The sequence below is a fragment of the Bactrocera dorsalis genome, chromosome 1 (genome assembly GCF_023373825.1).
Source record: "Bactrocera dorsalis isolate Fly_Bdor chromosome 1, ASM2337382v1, whole genome shotgun sequence".
Lineage (NCBI taxonomy): Eukaryota > Metazoa > Arthropoda > Insecta > Diptera > Tephritidae > Bactrocera > Bactrocera dorsalis.
The window spans coordinates 87681689-87700627 of NC_064303.1; the positions used below are offsets into that span (position 1 = coordinate 87681689).

At 37.5% G+C, this 18939-nt stretch overlaps 2 protein-coding genes across 11 annotated transcripts in view; both read right to left on the reverse strand.

Annotated features, from left to right (window-relative positions):
- LOC105224205 (uncharacterized) overlaps positions 1-6637 on the reverse strand; it is a 106672-nt gene extending 100035 nt beyond the window's left edge. For 5 of the 9 annotated variants that reach the window (XM_019989538.3, XM_049446584.1, XM_029549397.2 and 2 more), the window contains exon 1: positions 5850-6637. The gene's annotated coding sequence lies outside the window, so the exon portion shown is untranslated. The other 4 variants (XM_019989541.3, XM_049446587.1, XM_019989539.3 and 1 more) reach the window with 3 other exon arrangements.
- A 2160-nt stretch (positions 6638-8797) lies between these two features.
- Positions 8798-18939, reverse strand: part of LOC105224204 (estradiol 17-beta-dehydrogenase 11) — a 31568-nt gene continuing 21426 nt past the window's right edge. For both annotated transcript variants that reach the window (XM_011202212.4, XM_049446562.1), the window contains exons 2-8: positions 14980-15133; positions 14529-14653; positions 10820-10930; positions 10608-10733; positions 10391-10512; positions 10200-10316; positions 8798-10130 (exon numbers count right to left, since the gene is read on the reverse strand). In XM_011202212.4, coding sequence (XP_011200514.2) covers positions 9848-10130; positions 10200-10316; positions 10391-10512; positions 10608-10733; positions 10820-10930; positions 14529-14653; positions 14980-15133 — 1038 coding nt within the window. In that variant the 3' untranslated portion in view covers positions 8798-9847. The remainder of the gene's footprint in view (positions 10131-10199; positions 10317-10390; positions 10513-10607; positions 10734-10819; positions 10931-14528; positions 14654-14979; positions 15134-18939) is intronic.

Consider the following 18939-nt stretch of genomic DNA (forward strand, 5'->3'; position numbering starts at 1 on the left):
GATGGCACTTAATGTAATTCTACACATAGCACCCGTGAACATAGCCGTCAGAAGCATTGCTGCGAAAGTTGCTGGTAGGGGCGGAGTCACTGGAGAAGCGGTACTATGAACTTTTTCACGGATAAATCCATTCTCAAGGCAAAAGTTGGAGGTGGGTATTTTAGGCGGGTAAGAAAGACACCAATACCCAAATTTCAGCAGGATGGAACGAGCATGAATTCCTCTGTCATGCTTTCGGGCGATTGATCTATGAGCTTCGCGCGAGCTCAATAAGCGTAGGTCGTAAGTGAAACGAAAAAGGTCCATGAACTTTTAGCTTTTAGCAAGTCTCACATCGCCAGTTAGGTGTCTTAACTGGACACTGTCCAATATCCACTTGTTCATACGGATTGATGGCTCTAGCAATCCAAGTGAGATTATTGGTGGTTTCGCGAGAAATCAGTCCATTTACCTAACATAACCTATCAATGTGACGAGCTAACTCGAGCGCCTATAGTATAAAGTTACCATACAGACTGAACGATCGAAATCAAGTTTGTATATTGAAACTTTTTTATATGTTAAGGGTATTTTAGCCTCGGTGCAACCGAAGTAAAGGATTTTTCTTGTTTTAAGTGGAAACACAACTGAATATTTTTTGTATACATATGTACATACATACACATATGAAGAGTACGAGAATAATTGATGTACGCTCATGTGCGATTTTTGGACTTGTTTACTTTTTGTTCGCTTTGCGGCAGGTGGTGGTGGCGGTGGTATTTCGTCACGTGCATTTGCCACATTATGAGCGCATTAAGGCAACAATATCATTGACAATAACACAAAGGCATTCAACAATGCAAACATACGAGTAAACAGCGAAATAAACAGTTGCAACATGCAAAAGCGTAGCGTAAAGTGAGCCGCTCGACGCTCGCTACCTTGACCCCATTGCAAATGAGCTGAGCACAAGCATTGTATATTTGTAGCAACACGAGTCACTGCAAACATGCAACAGCCAACAAATTGTGCATTCAATTATGTTTGTTGTATTTACATTTGCTTTCTTGTAACTAAAATTGCTATTGTTGCCACCAAATTCAGCTGCCTCGAAAGTGACAATAAAATATGTAAAACTTGATGCACATTTGAGAACACATCTGGATTTGCCATGATAGACATTGTACATATACAAATGTGCAGAGCTTTTGAAAGTACAGTTTGTGGTATATTCCTTAAAATATTTATTTCAAACCGTCTGCCCCAATCGACTAAAACCAAGAGTGGTAGAATCGGAGATTTTTGTAAAAAGGAAGTTTAATGATAGGAAACTGCAAAAATTAATCGACGAGACAAGAAGAGTTCCCAGAATCGTTGGGAGTCATTCAAGAAGGCATTTTAAAACGTTTAAAAGCACCCGGATATATTCAAAATCTAGGAAAGTTAGGTGCTTTATGATCTAGACTTTACCCGACCTTCATTTCTTCCCGTCGATCTCTTTAGATCAGTCATCTAATATAACCTAACCCGGATACATTCAAAATCTAGGAAAATTAGATAATGAAATGAAAATATTTGAAGCCAAGAAACGTTGAAAGGGGGTTTGATTGTCTGAAAGTCGTTTCGGCATCGGATTATGACTGGCGATGAAAAGTAGATCCACTACAACGCTAAACGTAAAACGTCCGAACGAATATAAATGACGCCAAAGTCTCTGCATTTGGAGAGATCATAAAGGTTCCCTGTATTGGCCTCATGTTACAACACTTATTTGTAAAACTGCGGCTGGGAAGTTTTGCTTCACGCGCCATATAGCATAAACCTTAAAAATCGTTTCCTAAAAGAGAAACCAGAACTAAATTGAATGTCGACCCTTAAATATCCATAAATAAGTATATCGCGAACTCCAAAAAGTTTACGGATGTGGTGTCCCAAGTGAAACAACGTGCTGTGATTGGTTTCGTCACTTCAAGGATGGCGATTCTGATATTAACTACGCTTGAAACGAATCTGAAACAAGGAACTTGGGTTCCTTATGACATCAACGTTAAAACCTACCAAGAAGGTTTTAAGTGGGCAGAACTACGTCAACCGCCATATTTCCTAGATTATGCACCATCCGACATACATATATACATATGTCCCGTTCATTGACACATGATATGGCTCAGAAGCAGTTCCACACAAAAAACAACATCGAAAAATGGCGTGATTTTTGGATAGCATCACAAGGTAAAGAGTTTTAACCTAACGGTATTCAAGCTTGCCAGAGAGATGGAAAACTGTTGTGACTAGCAATGGGCAATACTTCGAATAATTCATTTGTAACAATTTCCTTGCAATAAAATAACATTTTCATTAAAGAAAACAGCGAGAACTTACTTGCGCACTTAATATTAGGTTTTGTCAAAAAAGTCTTGCGGTATTTTCTCTAGTTGGCGCTGAAATCTTGAGTTCTAGTTTTATTCGTCGCATCGGGTCATGCTATACCTTTTTGGAAAGCTCATTTCACGCGCTAACACGTGTTTGATTGATTGTCGATTCTTTTCACTCGTTCGTGAGTTATAGCGTCGCAAACATGGAGCAAAATTAAGATAAAATACGGAATATTTTACATCTCAAGCCGCCAATAAAATTTGTGCAGCTTATGGACCCGATACAGTTTCAATTTCCACTGCACAACGATGGTTTCAACGTTTTCGTTCTGGTGTATAGGTGGTCGAAGATGCGCCACGCTCCGGAAGGCCTGCCGTCGAAAAATGCGATAAAATCGTTGAATTGGTCGAAAGAGACCGGCATAGTAGTCATCAACCGTTATAAACCATTTGAAAAAGCTTGGAGTCACTAAGAAGCTCGATGTATGAGAGCCTCACGAATTGATTCAATAAAAATACCGCAAGACTTTTTTGACAACCATATTAAGATTTTTTTTTACGTTTGTCAATTAATAAAGGTCCGATCCTCTATTAAAAAAAAAAACTAGTTTTTCCGATTGATTTTAGATCAATCTTCAAGGTATAGTGCTGGGCAGCAAAAGGAGTTTCGGATGGAAGTGTATCAATACAAACAGCCAATACTTTTAAAATGAAATGATGTTATGTTTTTGCTTTTATAAAATGAAATGAATTAAAGATAAAAAAAATTATTAAATTGATAATTTTTTAACGTCTCTGACGACTCTAATTCCATAATAAAATTTGTAAATTCTATTATTCTAGAGGCAACTCGAGGGAAAATCGTTATCCCCTGATTTTCTAGTTTAAAATGGATATGTAGCGATAGAGAAGGCTCTTCAGATTAAGAATAAGAACAGATTAAGAAATTATATACAGTTTCGGACAACAAGAAAAGACATCTAGTACTAATATTCCGTTCTAAAAAATATGTATTTTATTTAAATATATTTTTATTATATACTTCATGTGAAGTGGTAAGAGGAAAAAATACAAATTTCAAAAATTCGGAAAACAAAAAAATATTTTCATAATATCTTACATTAAAATTATTTTTACAAAGAATTAATTACAGTTGCATATCTTTTAGACATAGACCGAATTAGGCTATGGCAAGTGCTCTATTAAGCATAATACCAGACCTTTGAACCTTCGCTCAGAGTTCCGCCTAATTTTTCGGTTTAAAGGTCTAATACTATATTCCTTAACGACTTTCCATAAGTTTTCGATTAGATTCAGATCTGGCGATTGTGCTGGCTAAGCCATGGCATCAACACCATCTTTTGAAAACCATATTTTTACAAGACCCGAATGATGTTTCGGGTCGTTCTATTGTTGGAATTGCTAATATGGAGGCGAATTCCATTCAGCATATAGGAGTATGGCTTTATCTAACTACCTTTCACGTATACTCGTACATATGTGGCTGTCCATGTTTTCAGATATGCAAAAACAAATAGGTCCGACAAGACAGTATTGGAAACGGCCTCAAATCATTATGCTATTACATTGCATTGTTGAAAGACTTAATCGTACATTTCTTTGTTTTTTGGACGACGGACTCACGTCCAACCACCATCTCCTACCATATTAACTTTGTATTCAGACTATAAAATGTCGAACCAGTTTTTTTTTTTAATTTTCAACTCCAGCCTAATTAATGTGTCGTTTAGCAAACTGAATACCATTGGATATATGACGATTTCTCAGCATTGGCACCTTTCGTGACAAAATGCCAAAGATATTTTTCTCCACAAGTCGTCTTCTTAGGGTTGTTGAAGAAATTTGAACGCCTGATACATGCTTCAGGTCTTAAAACATTGAGTGCCGTGTCGCACATTTTTGTACGACAGCGATTTTTACGATTCCCTTGTCGTCATGCAGGCCCATGTCGTACAAAACCGTGCGACGTACGAAAACAATTATAAAATCCAAAGAAAACAATAAAGCAGATCGGGAATGGCTCAGTTATACATAAATATATACTAATTTAAACCCATTTAAAACAAAAAACCAGAACCCAGAGAAGATTTTTGTCAAATCCGCATGGACGATCTTGCAATATTTTAATTGACTTCTGCCGTCATTTTTCCACTTTTTTCTGAAATTTAAGACATTAAGCACATGTTTGGGTCTTATTTAATATGATTGCGATTTCCCTTTTACATTGGACATTTTGCTTGCAAATTTTGGAGCACAATCTTTCTCCTCGGAACAATGTTTTGCTCGACCCATTTTTCTACATAAATACATAATTGATACAAATATTCGTTCCACAGATCTTATTAAGTTAATACAACAACTTATTGCGCTTTTTTAAATTCAATATTATTCGTTTATGAACCCATGTCGCTATTGAGGCACGTTATTTACACATTTTGAATAACAGTTAACTGTAAAACTGCAAAAAATTCTCTGCTTTCCTCCTTTTTAAAAGTATACATAAGTATGTATTTCATTGCATTTGCAAATGAAAAATATTATACTATTGTTTCCAAACAAACCATTTGATTCTTAATTATTGTCCGTACTGTATACATATGTATGTATGTATATAGTTGCCGCTGACTTATGGTTTTTGAGATATTTGCAATTAAAGTTAAAAAATTCAACTATTTGAAGTTTCGATTAACCTCCTTTACCGTACATACCCATTTTAAGCCCGAAATCTGGGGTTGTTATTCTAAATACAACCTTTTTATATGTACATATATAATGATTACGTTAACAAAGTAGCCAAAAAACGACTTAAGTAAATAAAATATTAAGTTAAAACACATCACAAAAAGGATACATGAATGTGTACATATGTTTATACATGTTTTTTGTGTAGTAGCTTTGCAACTAAACGATTATAAAAATGTTAACACAAAAATAATATTTACATTTAATGTGGCAATGCGGTCATTAGTTGCCTCTGCTGCACCGTTAATGCTGATGGAGTTGGCGATGGCGATGCTGATACTCTTGCTGCTGACGTTGTGAACAAATCAGAGGTATAAAGCGGCGACTGCAACCAACAACGAATAATCCATAAAGCAAAGCCGAAAAAATGTCAGGTCGCTGTGCTGAACGTCGTCGGTCGTCGTCTACGTTGACGGCGCTGCCGCGGCCGACAGCGCTCGCAGAAGAAGCGAAACAGGTAATAATCCAATAATCCGTGCACGCACACTACACAACACTCACACACAGATACACTTTGAATGTAGCTAAATTAAAGCAGTCGAGACATGAAAAACCAAAAGATACAAACTTCTCGTTACACCGTTTGTATTGCACAAACTATTAATATTGAATTTTACTTTGGAAATTTCTATTTTAATGCCAAAACTTTCCAGCCGTGTTAATATGTATACGACTCGCGACTGCCACGGGCTTTTTCAACAACACTTAAACACCATACATTGCACAAACCTTTGCGATATATTTGCTGCCACAAATGCGCATTCCAACGTTGCAAAAGGGATAAATATTTGCTTGCACTCTTCACTTTTCACTTTTCAAAATTTTCACAATCACCTATACATATGTATAAACACAAACGAAAACGTAACTTTTATACTTTGGAAGTTATCTCTCACAGAAAACACAAATTTTCCTCGTTTCGTTTAAGGACTTTTTCCTTCCTACTTTACTATTTTTCGCCCGTTTTGCTTTCCACTTTGATTTTCAGTGACGGCTCGACGGCAATCTTCTTCGCCGCTGCTTCGTACTCGCGCTCGCTCGTGGAGTACACAAAAATTCTTGTTTTGCGTACACTTTTCATCCACTCCTTCTTCGTTTTTCTCACCGATTTCTGAATTTTTCTTGTAGAAAACTATGTGTATGAATTCAACTGGATTTCAAAAACACTTTGCTAAACTTTGCCACAATTACTTACACGTATTTCAATTACTTTTCACTTGTTAATTGCATTCATTATGATTATTTATATTCAATTCTTTCACTGCAATTTGGTTAATTTCACCAATTTTCTGCCACCACTTAACTCGACTCCACACAAATGCCACCGTCGCGCTTTTGTTACACTCCGTCGCTGCGTCCGCGTCGCTTGTCGGACAAATCTGAACTGTTCCATTCAGGTATCGTTTGAAATTCGGGCTTGAAATACGAAATAATTAGCAATTTTATTCATAGCTTATTAGCGTTTAAAACGAAGGCTTTCTAAAACTATATTTCACATATTAATTAGTTATAGTTTTTAGATTCTATTATTCAATTTTAATAAATATTTATTTCATAAAAGTTTGTTTATTGTATAAATTTTTCGCTTTATCCGGAGGAAAATACAACGCTGCTAGAAAGCTGTTTATTGTGAACAGCAGTTTTACTTCCAGCTGTCAATTTAAGTGGTTGCCACTCACTGCATTAGGAATTATTCAAAGTCGTTGCCACTCGCTGTCACAGGGGGTTGATATCTGCTAAATATTTCGCAGCTGTAAAAATACATATTTATTGCGTTACAAATTGAGAGCATTCCAACCAATTTTTCAATAAAAATTTAATAACAAATAATAGAATATGATAATATTAATAAAAATAAATAAAATAAGTAAGAAATTTAAAAGATTTCTCCAGTTTCTAAATACGCAACGCCAGCATTTAATAACTATTTTTTCTTGATTTGTGTACACCCTGCATTCAGCGAATGGTTTGAAACTTAGATTTCGTATGAAACTAAATAGTTTTCACTGGTTGCTTGGAAACTTGAATATTCACCATTTAAAATTTTAAGGTGCATGCCACGAATGTTGGAATTGTAAGTGCTTGCTGTAGATTTAAAAAAAAGAGGCTTAGCAGATAAGAGCTTATATGGCATTAACTAGCAAAAATAAAAGCTGATATGAAATGTCTAATTCCCGTTCCTTATGGGATAAGGTGTACTCTTGCAAGCCTATTTATGGCGGTCTCAGACACTTTTTCCCAGATTATCGAAGAAAAACCTACAGTTAATTAAAAAAATATTCACATACCTAAGAGTATAATTTTAGAAATGTGGTTTTCAATCAGGCAATACTTTTTTCTGAGTTGGTATTTTTGATTTGTTGAGACGCCGTTACATCCTCAAAAAGTCACTGTTTTGTGTTTTTTAAAGACAGCGCACAGTACCTAACATCAGGGCCGGACCGTCCATTTAGGTATGTTAGACATATAGGAACTGATTGAGGCTTTGCACTGCGACCTATGATCTACTGTGGTCTCTCCTATATAACATATGGTCACAAAGGTCGAACACTCTGAAAAATTCCAGGAGTTTGCTGGGTGCGACTGAGGTGTTGTGATTCCTATCCACGTAGATGGAACCGAGGGCCTTGAACCGACTTCTACACCTTGCTGGGTAATATAGAAATAGGTGTTCTGGAGTTTCCGGTTCCTTGTCGCAAACCCGGCAATTTGCCCAAGTTGGGCAAGTGCTTTCTCAGCCTGTAGTGCCCTGTATAGAGCTTGACAAAGATAATTAATTTGTCTCGTGGTTGATATATCATATCTTGATATATCATATCTCTAAAACTTGCAAGGTTGCACCCTCCCAGTAGTAACTTGGGCGCATTCCTGCTGCCTGCTGCCAGTGCCGTTTTTCTCTACTCTATCCTCCGTGCGTGGCAACTCCTGGACGCTGCAGAGGGTGCTAGTTCGTCGGCCAACTTATTGCTGACTACTCCTTTATGTTCCACAATGTCTGCTCCAATGCCTTCCGGTGATTCCGAGCCGTCAGTGTACCACTTGATAATGCTGCCCCTCTGTAGTAAATCGTGCGTGGAATCAATCCACTCCGCCTTACTGCCGAGAATAACTCTTAACTTCTTTGTAAAGTTTATCCTCTTCGTAACGCCGTCCTTTGTGGTGTGTCTTTCCTTAAAGCCTTCCTATATTGAGGCAACATTATTTTACCTTTTCCAAAACCCGAGTCTAGGCAACTTCGAAAGTTGAAGGCCTACCGAAGACTACGTTGCCTTTGTTGCCCAAGCAACTGCTCTATAAGTAACAATAGGCCTTACGTTTATGGTATACAGCCACCTGATGATACCTGTCTTGCAGCCCCTGGATCTGCCGGCTAGGTGCATTTTGTCGCCTCAAACTCGCTGACACCAAGAGTTAGGGCTCTCAAGTCCGGAAGAGATCTTCGCTTTGTAAAAGGGATGACGGTTGTTTCCCTTTGCTAGACTTAAGCCCCTTTGAACTACGAGAGAGAGTGTTCTCAAATTATATATAGGTACCTTAGGCAATAGCCTAGGGCGCAAGAATTTTAGTTAGTTAAATTCTTGCCCATAACATTAACTTACGAGTATGTAGGTTTTATTTCTTCTTGAAAGTCACATGTCTAATAAACACCCTTTACCACCGAAATGAAAATGCAAAAATGAAAGCTTCAGAGTAAATTTATATATTTATTCGATTGATTGTTTCGGCTATATTACACTTTCGAACGCTAAATATATATCTACATTTGCAACTGTATATATTATATAAGTACGTACCTACCTACGAGTATATCTTTGTATATAAAAATTACTTTCTTTGTCCGCGTTGGATTCCTAAACTACTGAACCGATTTCAGCAAAATTTAGCACACTATATCCAGTTTGAATCAACTTAGAAGATAGGATAGCCCAAATCGATCGTAAGTGTCTGCTTATGAGAGATTTCACTGCATATATTTCTAAACGCATATATTCATATTCACAATCCTCAAGAAAAAAAAATGTAACACAGTTGAACTTCCATAACTTGAACTTCCATAGCTCGAAGTACTCCGAAACTCGAACTCTTTAAACGGCAATAGAAGTAAAATTTCATAGAATATCCAGCCTTAACCCGAAGTAACATTAACTCGAAGTTTTTTGTGGATTATGGTAAATCGAATTGGAAAGTTCAACTGTATTTTTTTCAGTAAAATGCCTAGTATTTAGGGCCTTTTTCTCAATGTATGGTTAGCACCCAATTATCAGTTAAGTTCTGGAAAACTTAATCAAGATTGCTTCTTTCGGTAAAGGTCCTTTTTTTAACTATTCGAAAATTAGACCTCAAGACCTTAGACCTCACAAAAACGTTTTCGTATTTATTCGAAAATAAAATTTTCACTGTATTGAATAGTTTATTATATGAATAATAGTATAAAATGTATACCACAGCATCCGGATCCACTAGTATATATACTTGTATGTATATATCCATAAGTATTTCATGGATCAATGCTTTCATCCATACCTTAAGAGTTATTGTTCATAGCGCCTTACATTTATACTCGTAACCGTATCCTAAGCCGTTAGAATCTAAACTAATTACAATTAATAACATAATACTAAGTAAACGTAATATCACTAGACGAGTGCGGCGGCTGTCGCGCACTGATCCTAGAACGAAATGCCAAAACCGCTTATTAAGTTCAAGGCGAATTGCAGCAGCGAATCTCAGAGAACACGCTCGCCCAGCGACGGTGTACGTTGCACCAGCAACGAGGCGGTCTTCGGCAGCGTTTCACTAAAATCCGTGCACAGATCGGTCGTGTGCTTCGTGATTAAGCTGGTGTGGGCGACTTTGGTGGCTGCGGCGGCGGCTTTGACGCTCTGCTCATGTTGTTGCTGTTGTTTAGTGGAAACGTCTGTGGGTAATGGCTTCTGAGCGACACCATGTGGCGCCGCATCTGGCACAAGACGACGCAGCAGACCACCCACACAGCCCCAAGGGAAGGTCCTGCGGGGGAAAGAAGAAATAAATGCTGTAATATTTTTTTTATTTATCAATATTTTAATAATTAGTTACCATTTAAGTGTGAGCAGCAGACGGATGTAACCGGGTATGATTGTGATCTTTTCGTTCTTCTTTATCGCCACTATAATGCGGTCAGCTACAGCGTTGGGGTTCAAAGTGGGCACCCATCTGTAGGGAAAATTTATATAATGTTTGAGTTCGGTTTTCAATGAGAGCCGTTTTTGGGTGTTCGGGTTATTTACCTGGCGTTAACATCGTCAAACATGCCGGTTGCCTGAATGAAGAACGGGCAAATGCAGGTGGTCTGAATATTACTATGGCCGAGGACGTCCAATTCCAAACGCAATGCTTCGTCAAAGCCAACCTGGATGGATTAAAAGAATATAATTCAAATCATTTTATCTTGTTCTTACATAAAAAATATTTGTAAGAGCTATAGCAGTTCTATCAGTTACTTACCGCCGCAAATTTGCTAGCACAATAGTCGACCAGTTTGGTAATGCCCACGTGACCGGCCAGAGAAGCTATGGTTGCAATGTGTCCGCGTTGATGCTCGATCATTTTGGGTAGGAATGCTTTGGTGGTCTGTGGAATGAAATTCAATTGGAAAAATATATATATAGTATACAGTTATGCAGAGTTTTTATGCCGTTGTATGGTTAGGAACTCACCCAGAAATGCGCCATGACATTAACATTGAACGAACGCTCAATGAGGTGATCAGGTGTATCCAAGAGAAGACGACCAGACACAACACCAGCATTGTTGATCAACAAAGATACCTGGAAGATAGACAGAAAATGATTATTGTCTGATTATAAAATGTAGACGGATATGTACAGGAATTTTTGTTAGACACGAAAGATTCTGGTTGAGATGTTAACTTATTAATTATTGTAAGATTTTGCACTTGATGTGTCTACCAGGTTAACCAAGAACTTTAACTGATGATCTTGCATCTGTATTAACAAACTCTACTATAATATGAATAGTTAGATGGCTACGAGCTTGGGTACTCTTGAATCTTCGCACACTTTAATTTTAATACTTCCTGAATGGTATGGGAAGGACTCCCTGGAGGAGAGAAGCGGTGAATTTTCTAACGGATGAATAAAACCTTGCGGGGAGGATTGGTGGAGAAGTACACTGTCGGAAATATCCCATCACCTCCAGTTTTAGGCTTCCTGACCACTGCTGCACCTTCCAAGCGGTAGCAGCAGATCTACTGATCCAGAGCTCATACTTCTGCAAAGTGGTGACCATATACTTCGAAAGCAGGGCAGCGATATTAGCCATGAGCTTGCCGACTGTGGACTAAAGACTAGTGAAAGGATGTTTAGTTGCTATATCTCGCTTTATTTTCTGATTAGACTGGTTTGAGCACCAGAACGGAGAGGTATTGCAGGAAACTGTAAAGCTGATGAGCGTGCTAGAACAGACACTTCAGTTTCATTAACTATGGAATGGGAACGGGTAGGGGATGCGTTGGCTTCTTGTTATTCAATACTGGATTGTTGATCCTCAGAATAGCTCAATGTCTGGTTAGCAGTTAACTGTCAGTTAAGTTATTCAAAATTAAACCAGCTACCAACAGCTATGCAGTCGCAAGGTCCTTCTGGTCTAGTGTAAATCGTAAGTGGTCTAGTGAACTCCCCGCGCTCATCACAGTTCATCTTTAAATGATTGTAGGAGTTCTAACCGGACACTGTCCCATTGGTACTCGTGCGGTAAGATTGAACAAGATAAGATAGAATCATCTGAACAATTCTTTCTCGAATGTCCCGTTTACGCCAGATCAAGGCAAATACATCCAAACGAAATAGCGGAAATAGAAAAAAAGACCTAAGCAGTTAGGTGATAGGGTTAAGACTTTTTGACGATAGCTGATATCTAGCTGGCTTCACAAAGGATTGTACAAAACAGTCAAGTGTGATTTCTCACCATGTTGAGAGATTAGGGATCTATTCTAACATGGATCAGAAATACTACGACAATTGAGCGCTTATCATCACTTGAAATAGGTTTACTATTTATGTATACTGGTTCATGGTATGTGGCAGCATTTCAGTCTGTTAATTATTTTCGGTATTTTACAACAAAAGCTAACCGCAATTCGCTTACGAACTTTGTTCTGGCAATGAAAATTTTTATCTTAATTCTTTGCTTACACCACTTTCAGCTAATAAATAGACTTAATAATGCCATTAAATATTCAAACGAGTTCTTGCGAAACGACAATTTAGAAACGTGCAACAAGTTTTACAATACATACATATGTATGTATGTATATAAGTTTTGGTTTTTGGACATTAGTCTACAGCTATTCTGGGCGTGAGTTCATGCCGCATGCGTGCCGGTCAACCGCAATATTGATGCCAAGGCGAGCGTTTTCTATGCATTTTGGCAACTTTATGCTTATTTCAGTTTATTTCGATTTTTGACTATCTTGTAATGACCGACGGCGATTGCGTAAGCTAATTTTAATTTTTTTTATTTAAGAAAAGGTGTGTTTGTATTGTTTTTATCACCGGCTGCACCGATGTGGAATGGTTTTTAAAGCTATTACAGTTTTATTTATTGCCAATGAAAGGTTGCTTACAAAGTTTGCACGAAGTTTATCTACAAACTATAGATAATAATAATCATAAAGTTAGTTTAGTTACAGCATTTATGACTCAAGAACGACTCGAACGATTTCGATGAATTCTGACTTGTTGAGGTCGGTTTGTATGGCAGTTATATGCTATAGAGATTCGGTGTAAACAATTTCTTTGGAGATTGTATAGTTGCCTTGCATAAATATATGTCAAATTTCATGAAAATATCTCGTCAAATAATGAGGTTTTCCATATAAGGACTTAGTTTGGATTATTCAGCATTTAGTTTGTATGTTACAGTGATTTAAGTGACGCTTGTCTTGATATATTGGGTGCCGCGTTTGCTCACGGTGGATCAAAAACGAAAACGTTTCGTTGATTCTGAGCGCTGTCTGAAGCTGTTTCGCCGGAACAAACCGGATTTTTTGCGTCGGTATGTGACAATGGACGAAACCTGGATCCATCACTACACTCCGGAGTCAAAGCGGTCGTCAGCTGAGTGGACTGCAGTTGGGATACTTATGGAGTTTTGCTCATCGACTACCTTGAAAAAGATAAGACCATCAATAGCGAACGTTACATTGTCCAATTGATGCGTTTGAAGGACGAAATCGCGAAGGAGCGGCTGGCTCCATATGAAAAAGAAGAAAGTGCTCTTTCACCAAGACAATGCGCCGTGTCACAAGTCGCTCGTTACAATGGCGAAATTGCATGAATTCGGCTTCGAATTGCTTCCGCACCCACCATATTCACCGGATCTGGCCGCCAGCGACTACTACCTGTTTGCAGACCACAAAAAAATGCTCCAAGGAAAGAGATTCTACTCCAACGAGGAAGTCATCGCCGAAACGAACGCTTATTTCGAGGCCAAAAATAAATCGTAAAGAAATCTCGTCAAGTTAAATAGTTTTCCCTATAAGGACTTGAGTTAAATCGTTCAGTATGTATGGCAGCTATATGCTATACTAGTCCGATGGCCATTTACATATAATAAAACAAGTTCAAGTTGCATACTTCAAAGCTTATACATTTGTATGTTTCCATTCTATGTTTATATGTAAGTCAAGTTGAAGTGCGAGCTTTCAGCAGCATTTATATTGTTGCCTCATTTGTTGCAATGAATGCTTCTATTCATAGGACATTCAAGGCTAGTAGACAAAAACTGGTAGCTGCACTTATATAGTTATTTAAGTGTAGCTTATACAATTAAATCCAAAGCGGACTAAACACTATCAAATTAAAAAAATTTCCTTCATATGGAGAGTACTTTCATTATACATAGAAGTCGACGTAGAATGCTTTTGACAAGTTATCTGCGGACCAGATATCAAACAATCTCGCAGCGAATCAACAAAACTGCTACTGTGCGAGCTCTCGTTGTTGAATTAAGGTGGTGTAACTCTCCTCAATAGACCGAAAACATGAACTCACAATTATAAAAGAGAAATAGCATTGTTTAGAACTCGAAAAATGTTCCGATTACTATGAAATTTCACGTTATTTGTTAGCTATATCAAATATTGGCGCTACGCTAATAATCCTTTGTAAACAACTGTTCTCAATACTATATAGAAATTATATTACTTTTGTATATCACGTATCCAATGACACCTGTCAAAGAGTTACAACTACCACAGAGATTATATCGATAAACGAATGCATCGCCACCTTACCTCTATTGGCCCTCACCACAGAGATTTAACTATTGTTACAATCTTTATTATATTTTATTATTCGCAAAAAAAGAAAAACAAAATCTTCTTGCTTCTGTTGCTGTACTTACATCGCCAATTTCATTTCTGATGACTTCTGCTGCCTTGTACACTTCCTCCTTTTTGGAAATGTCCACAACATAGCCCTTGCAGTAGCCGCCCTCCGCTTCGACCATTTCGATGGTCTCCTTGATACCTGAAATCAAAGATTTTTCAATTCGAGTAATACAAAATGCTTTAAACTACAATAAAATAAAATAAAAAAAACAATATAAGGCAAAAAATGATATTGGAATAGATATTCCAAAGTTTAACATTTTGTAACTAATAAGAACTAATAACTGGCTTTCTTCTTTATTGTAATAATTTGCAAATATAAAAGTATTTAAAAATCTTAAATTTTGTTATTTTCTTTTTCTGAATGCTTGGCAGCAAAAAACATGTTCTTTCTCTCCTTTTCATTACTTTTCTGAGCGCTTAACAGCCTCAAAGCATGTCTCCACTCTCCTTCTCATTACTTACCTTCTTTACTTATGTCCCAAATGACCACTTTAGTGCCCATTTTGCCCAAGCGTTGCGCGAGCAATCGGCCGAGTCCATTACCTCCGCCTGTTATTAGTGCGATATCTGTGTTCAATTCCTTTTCGGGGTAACCCAATGCAATGTAGTAGAGGTCCTGCAAGGAAAGAAGAAAATAGTAATTAAATGATTGTAATTAAATTTCAGTAAGTGACAAATTACTCAATTAATTTTTGGTACAGAGTAACAACTTTAACATATTTTTAATTTGTTAGAATCGATATTCATTGTAAAAGATCTTTATATTTTGTATATTGTGACCAGCTACATTTTTTACTCAAAATTTGTGTTTTTTAAGTCATACGTGTCAGATTTCTTGCAAGGCTTAGTAGAGACCATTTGAAACTTTCCACACATGCTTTTCTCTCCAAGCTTTTCTTTCCAAAATTGTCGAATTTCTATATCATATAGTTGCCAAGCCAACTAAATGATAAAGTAAATGTCCTTGTATGGAAAACTTGTTTGACGAGATTACCCAAGAAACATTATAATATCCGAAGATATTATTCAGATCAGGTCAGTATAACATACAGCTACCATATAAACAGTTCGATCACTCTTTTATTTTAATGGTATAATCTTTAAATTCTTCATAGCACACCACCATGGTATAAAGCTGTTATAAAAATTGGCCGATCAACTAATAGATCAGATAAAAAGTAAGTGGCCTGACACATAGATGGCGCTACTAGAATTAAATCCTTATGATTTATAATCAAGGATTGCCGTGCTAATTTTAGACGCGGTGAAATGAGCACCGAAGACGTTGAACGCAGTAGACGCTCAAAAGAGTTTGTCACCGACGAAAACATCAAAAAACTTCACAAAATAATTTTGGAGGATCGTAAAGAGAAGTTGTTCGAGATAGCCGACGCTCTAAAGATATTAACTGACATCAATGTACATCATATCATTCACGACTATTTGGGTATAAGAAATAAGAGTTGATGATTCGGAGCAATGTTTTCAGATGTTCCACCATAATAAATCCCAGTTTTTACGTCGATATGCGACAATTGTTGGACATGGCTTCATTATTTCATTCCGTAGTCCAATTGACAGTCATTCCAGTCCAATCGTGGACTGCACACGATAAACCAGCTCCAAAGCGTGGGAAAATGTAACAGTCCGCTGGCAAGTTTAGGACCTCTGTATTTTAGGAGGCGCGTGGAATAACTTTCATTGACTATCTTGATAAAGGAAGCTATATCGACAGCGACTATTACATAGCGTTATTGGACTGTTTGAAGTATGAAATCGCCCAAAATATAGTCGCATTTGAAGTATAAGAAAGTGCTGTTTAACTATGACAGTGCACCGTGTTACAAGTCAGTGAAAACGATAGCAAATATCCATGACATAAGCTTCAAATTGCTTCCATATCCTCGGTATTCTCCAGATCTGGTCCCTAAATACTATATTCACTTCTCAGAACTCAAAAGAATGTTCGCTCGGAAGAAATTTTTGTCGAATGAGAAAGTGATAGCCGAGATTGAGGCCTATCAGAAAGTTGAAGAATCGCTATAAGAAGTGTATTATCTTGGAAAGGACTCGAGAACTTTTCAATTAACCTGTTGATCCTACTGAGTTTTTTTGGATCTGTGATAAATTTGACTTAGTTGACTTTCAACTATACTAAATCGGAAAAATATGAAAATATGTATATTCGCAATTGTTACACAACCACTCATGTACCTCAAAAGTAAGACAAAACTTCAAAACGTAATCGCCGCTTATGTGTATTATGCTAGGCTGAGCGCTTTAATAACAGGAAATATACCATCGTATAAACAATTACGCCAAAATTGCGAAGAAAATATTTTTATTTTTTATTTTCTTTTTAAATACAACGTAATTCTAACGTTGGTTATTTAACAAATATTTACCGGCTTTCCACGCTTTGTTACACCTAAATAATAGGTACAAAATGCCTGTCAGTGGATTGATTTGTATAAAAAAAAAACAGAAAATATTTCTTAAAAAATAAGTTTTATGCTTCAATAGCCAGACGCAGTAAATTTAAATAAACTTAAGGTTGTGCTTTGTAATGCAGAAAGAGCGACTTAGATAGTAAAAATAGTCTGGAAAATGTTGCTGCGGCCATAAAGCGCCACGCCGTGCTGCGAATGACCTTGAGCCGTCGTCAGTTGAACTACTTTTTTGATGTGTTTTTGTGTGATATTACAAATACATACATATATTCACAAAGTTTTACACAACAAATCTCAAATTATGATATGCTTGATTTTGTTGTTTGTCTGTAATTACAAAGATTATTGCTTTTGCTCATTATTATTGTGCTGTTTTGCCATTATCATTGAGTTAACCATTCGTGACAAAGGCATGTCAACGTTCACTTTGGCGTGGCGACGAAGGGCAGTCCAAAGTTGTTGCTCTGTTTGTTTCCGCTGTATTGCACTTATAAGAGTGTATATACATATGTGTGCGTGTTGGCGATTTGTGTGCGTTGTGGCAGACAGTGCGCAGACGTCGCTTTCTTGACTCAAAATTCACTTCTTTGCGCTGGCCACCAGCGATGCGCCTTCAGTACGCTGTGCCTTGGCTAAAATAGCGTGAAATTTTTTGTACACAAAAAAAATAGTGTATGCAACAACAACAATGATTTACCGTTTTTGCACTGCTTTGCTTTATTTTTAATGCCAAGACACACTGCCGAAAGCTCAAGCCGCTGTGGTATTATAAAATACTTAAGCTCATGTGTGTACGTGTGTGTGTGTGTAGTTGTAAGCAAGCCGCCGGCTCATTTCAAGCGTCTCATCGCATGTATTATTTATCATTAATGTCAAAATAATTGCATTTGCCACTTTGACAGTAGCGAGACGTATTTGCAATTGTGGCAGCAGTAACAACACATTATGGTGTTGTTGTTGTGTTACCATAAGATCGTTGGCAGTGCTATTAAATCGAGTTATATGAGTCTGAAATGAGTTCAACTCTAATCACAGGAAGTTGCGCATTCGTATAATGGTGATGCCATATATCAAAGTTTTTCAATTTCCTCATGGTAGTTTAGTAAGTTAGATAAGTTAAAGGAAAAGAAAAAAAACTGCATATTTTTTAGGAGGAAATATTTGTTCAAGGGTGATGTTAGATAACAGAAGCTTTCAACTACACTTATACAGCATGGCGAGGGAACAAACTTAGGATGTTTTGTACAGTCCAGATGAAGAACTCTTATAGTTGGATACCCGCTACCAGCAAAACTCCCTAAAACTATCACAAATCGTGATACGTGTTTTTGCCTTGATCTGGCAGAAGTGGGACATTCGAGGAGGAAGTGTTGAGATGGTTCTATTTCATCTTCTTCCAAACAGCTGATGTAGCATGAATCTCGATCCGACAGTCCCCGGTTATAACTCTTACAACCATTAAAAATGGACCTTTCTGATTGCGGAGACCTCCCTATAGTCCTAGTCCCTAGACCTCTTTCGATTTACCGCGGGCCAAAAGGACCTTGCGACTGCACAGCTGCTGCTAGTTATCCAATGCTTGCTGAGCTGGTCTGTAGTCCAGTAGTAAACCCCAAGAAGCCAACGTAGCACCTACTCTTTTCCGCAGTTATTGATACTGAATTACCTATCCTAGCAATCAGCAACCCGAACTAGTCTAAGAAGTCTAGAGTAGATAGTCGCATTTCTGAAGGAGTCTGCACTCCGGAGCAGTCTATCTTCTGCCACAGCTTGGAAGCCGAAGACTCGAGCTCCTTGCAAGCTTTGATCCAGCAAGTATGAGATCCTTTTACTAGACGTGAGCACATAGGCTGCGAACTCAAGGCTAATATCGCTGTCCTACTATGTAAGTGAATAGCCTACAAAGGAGTCCGCATTAGATCTGGGAAGCCGAAAGCTGGAGCTGATGGAAAGTTCTCGACAGTTTACTCCT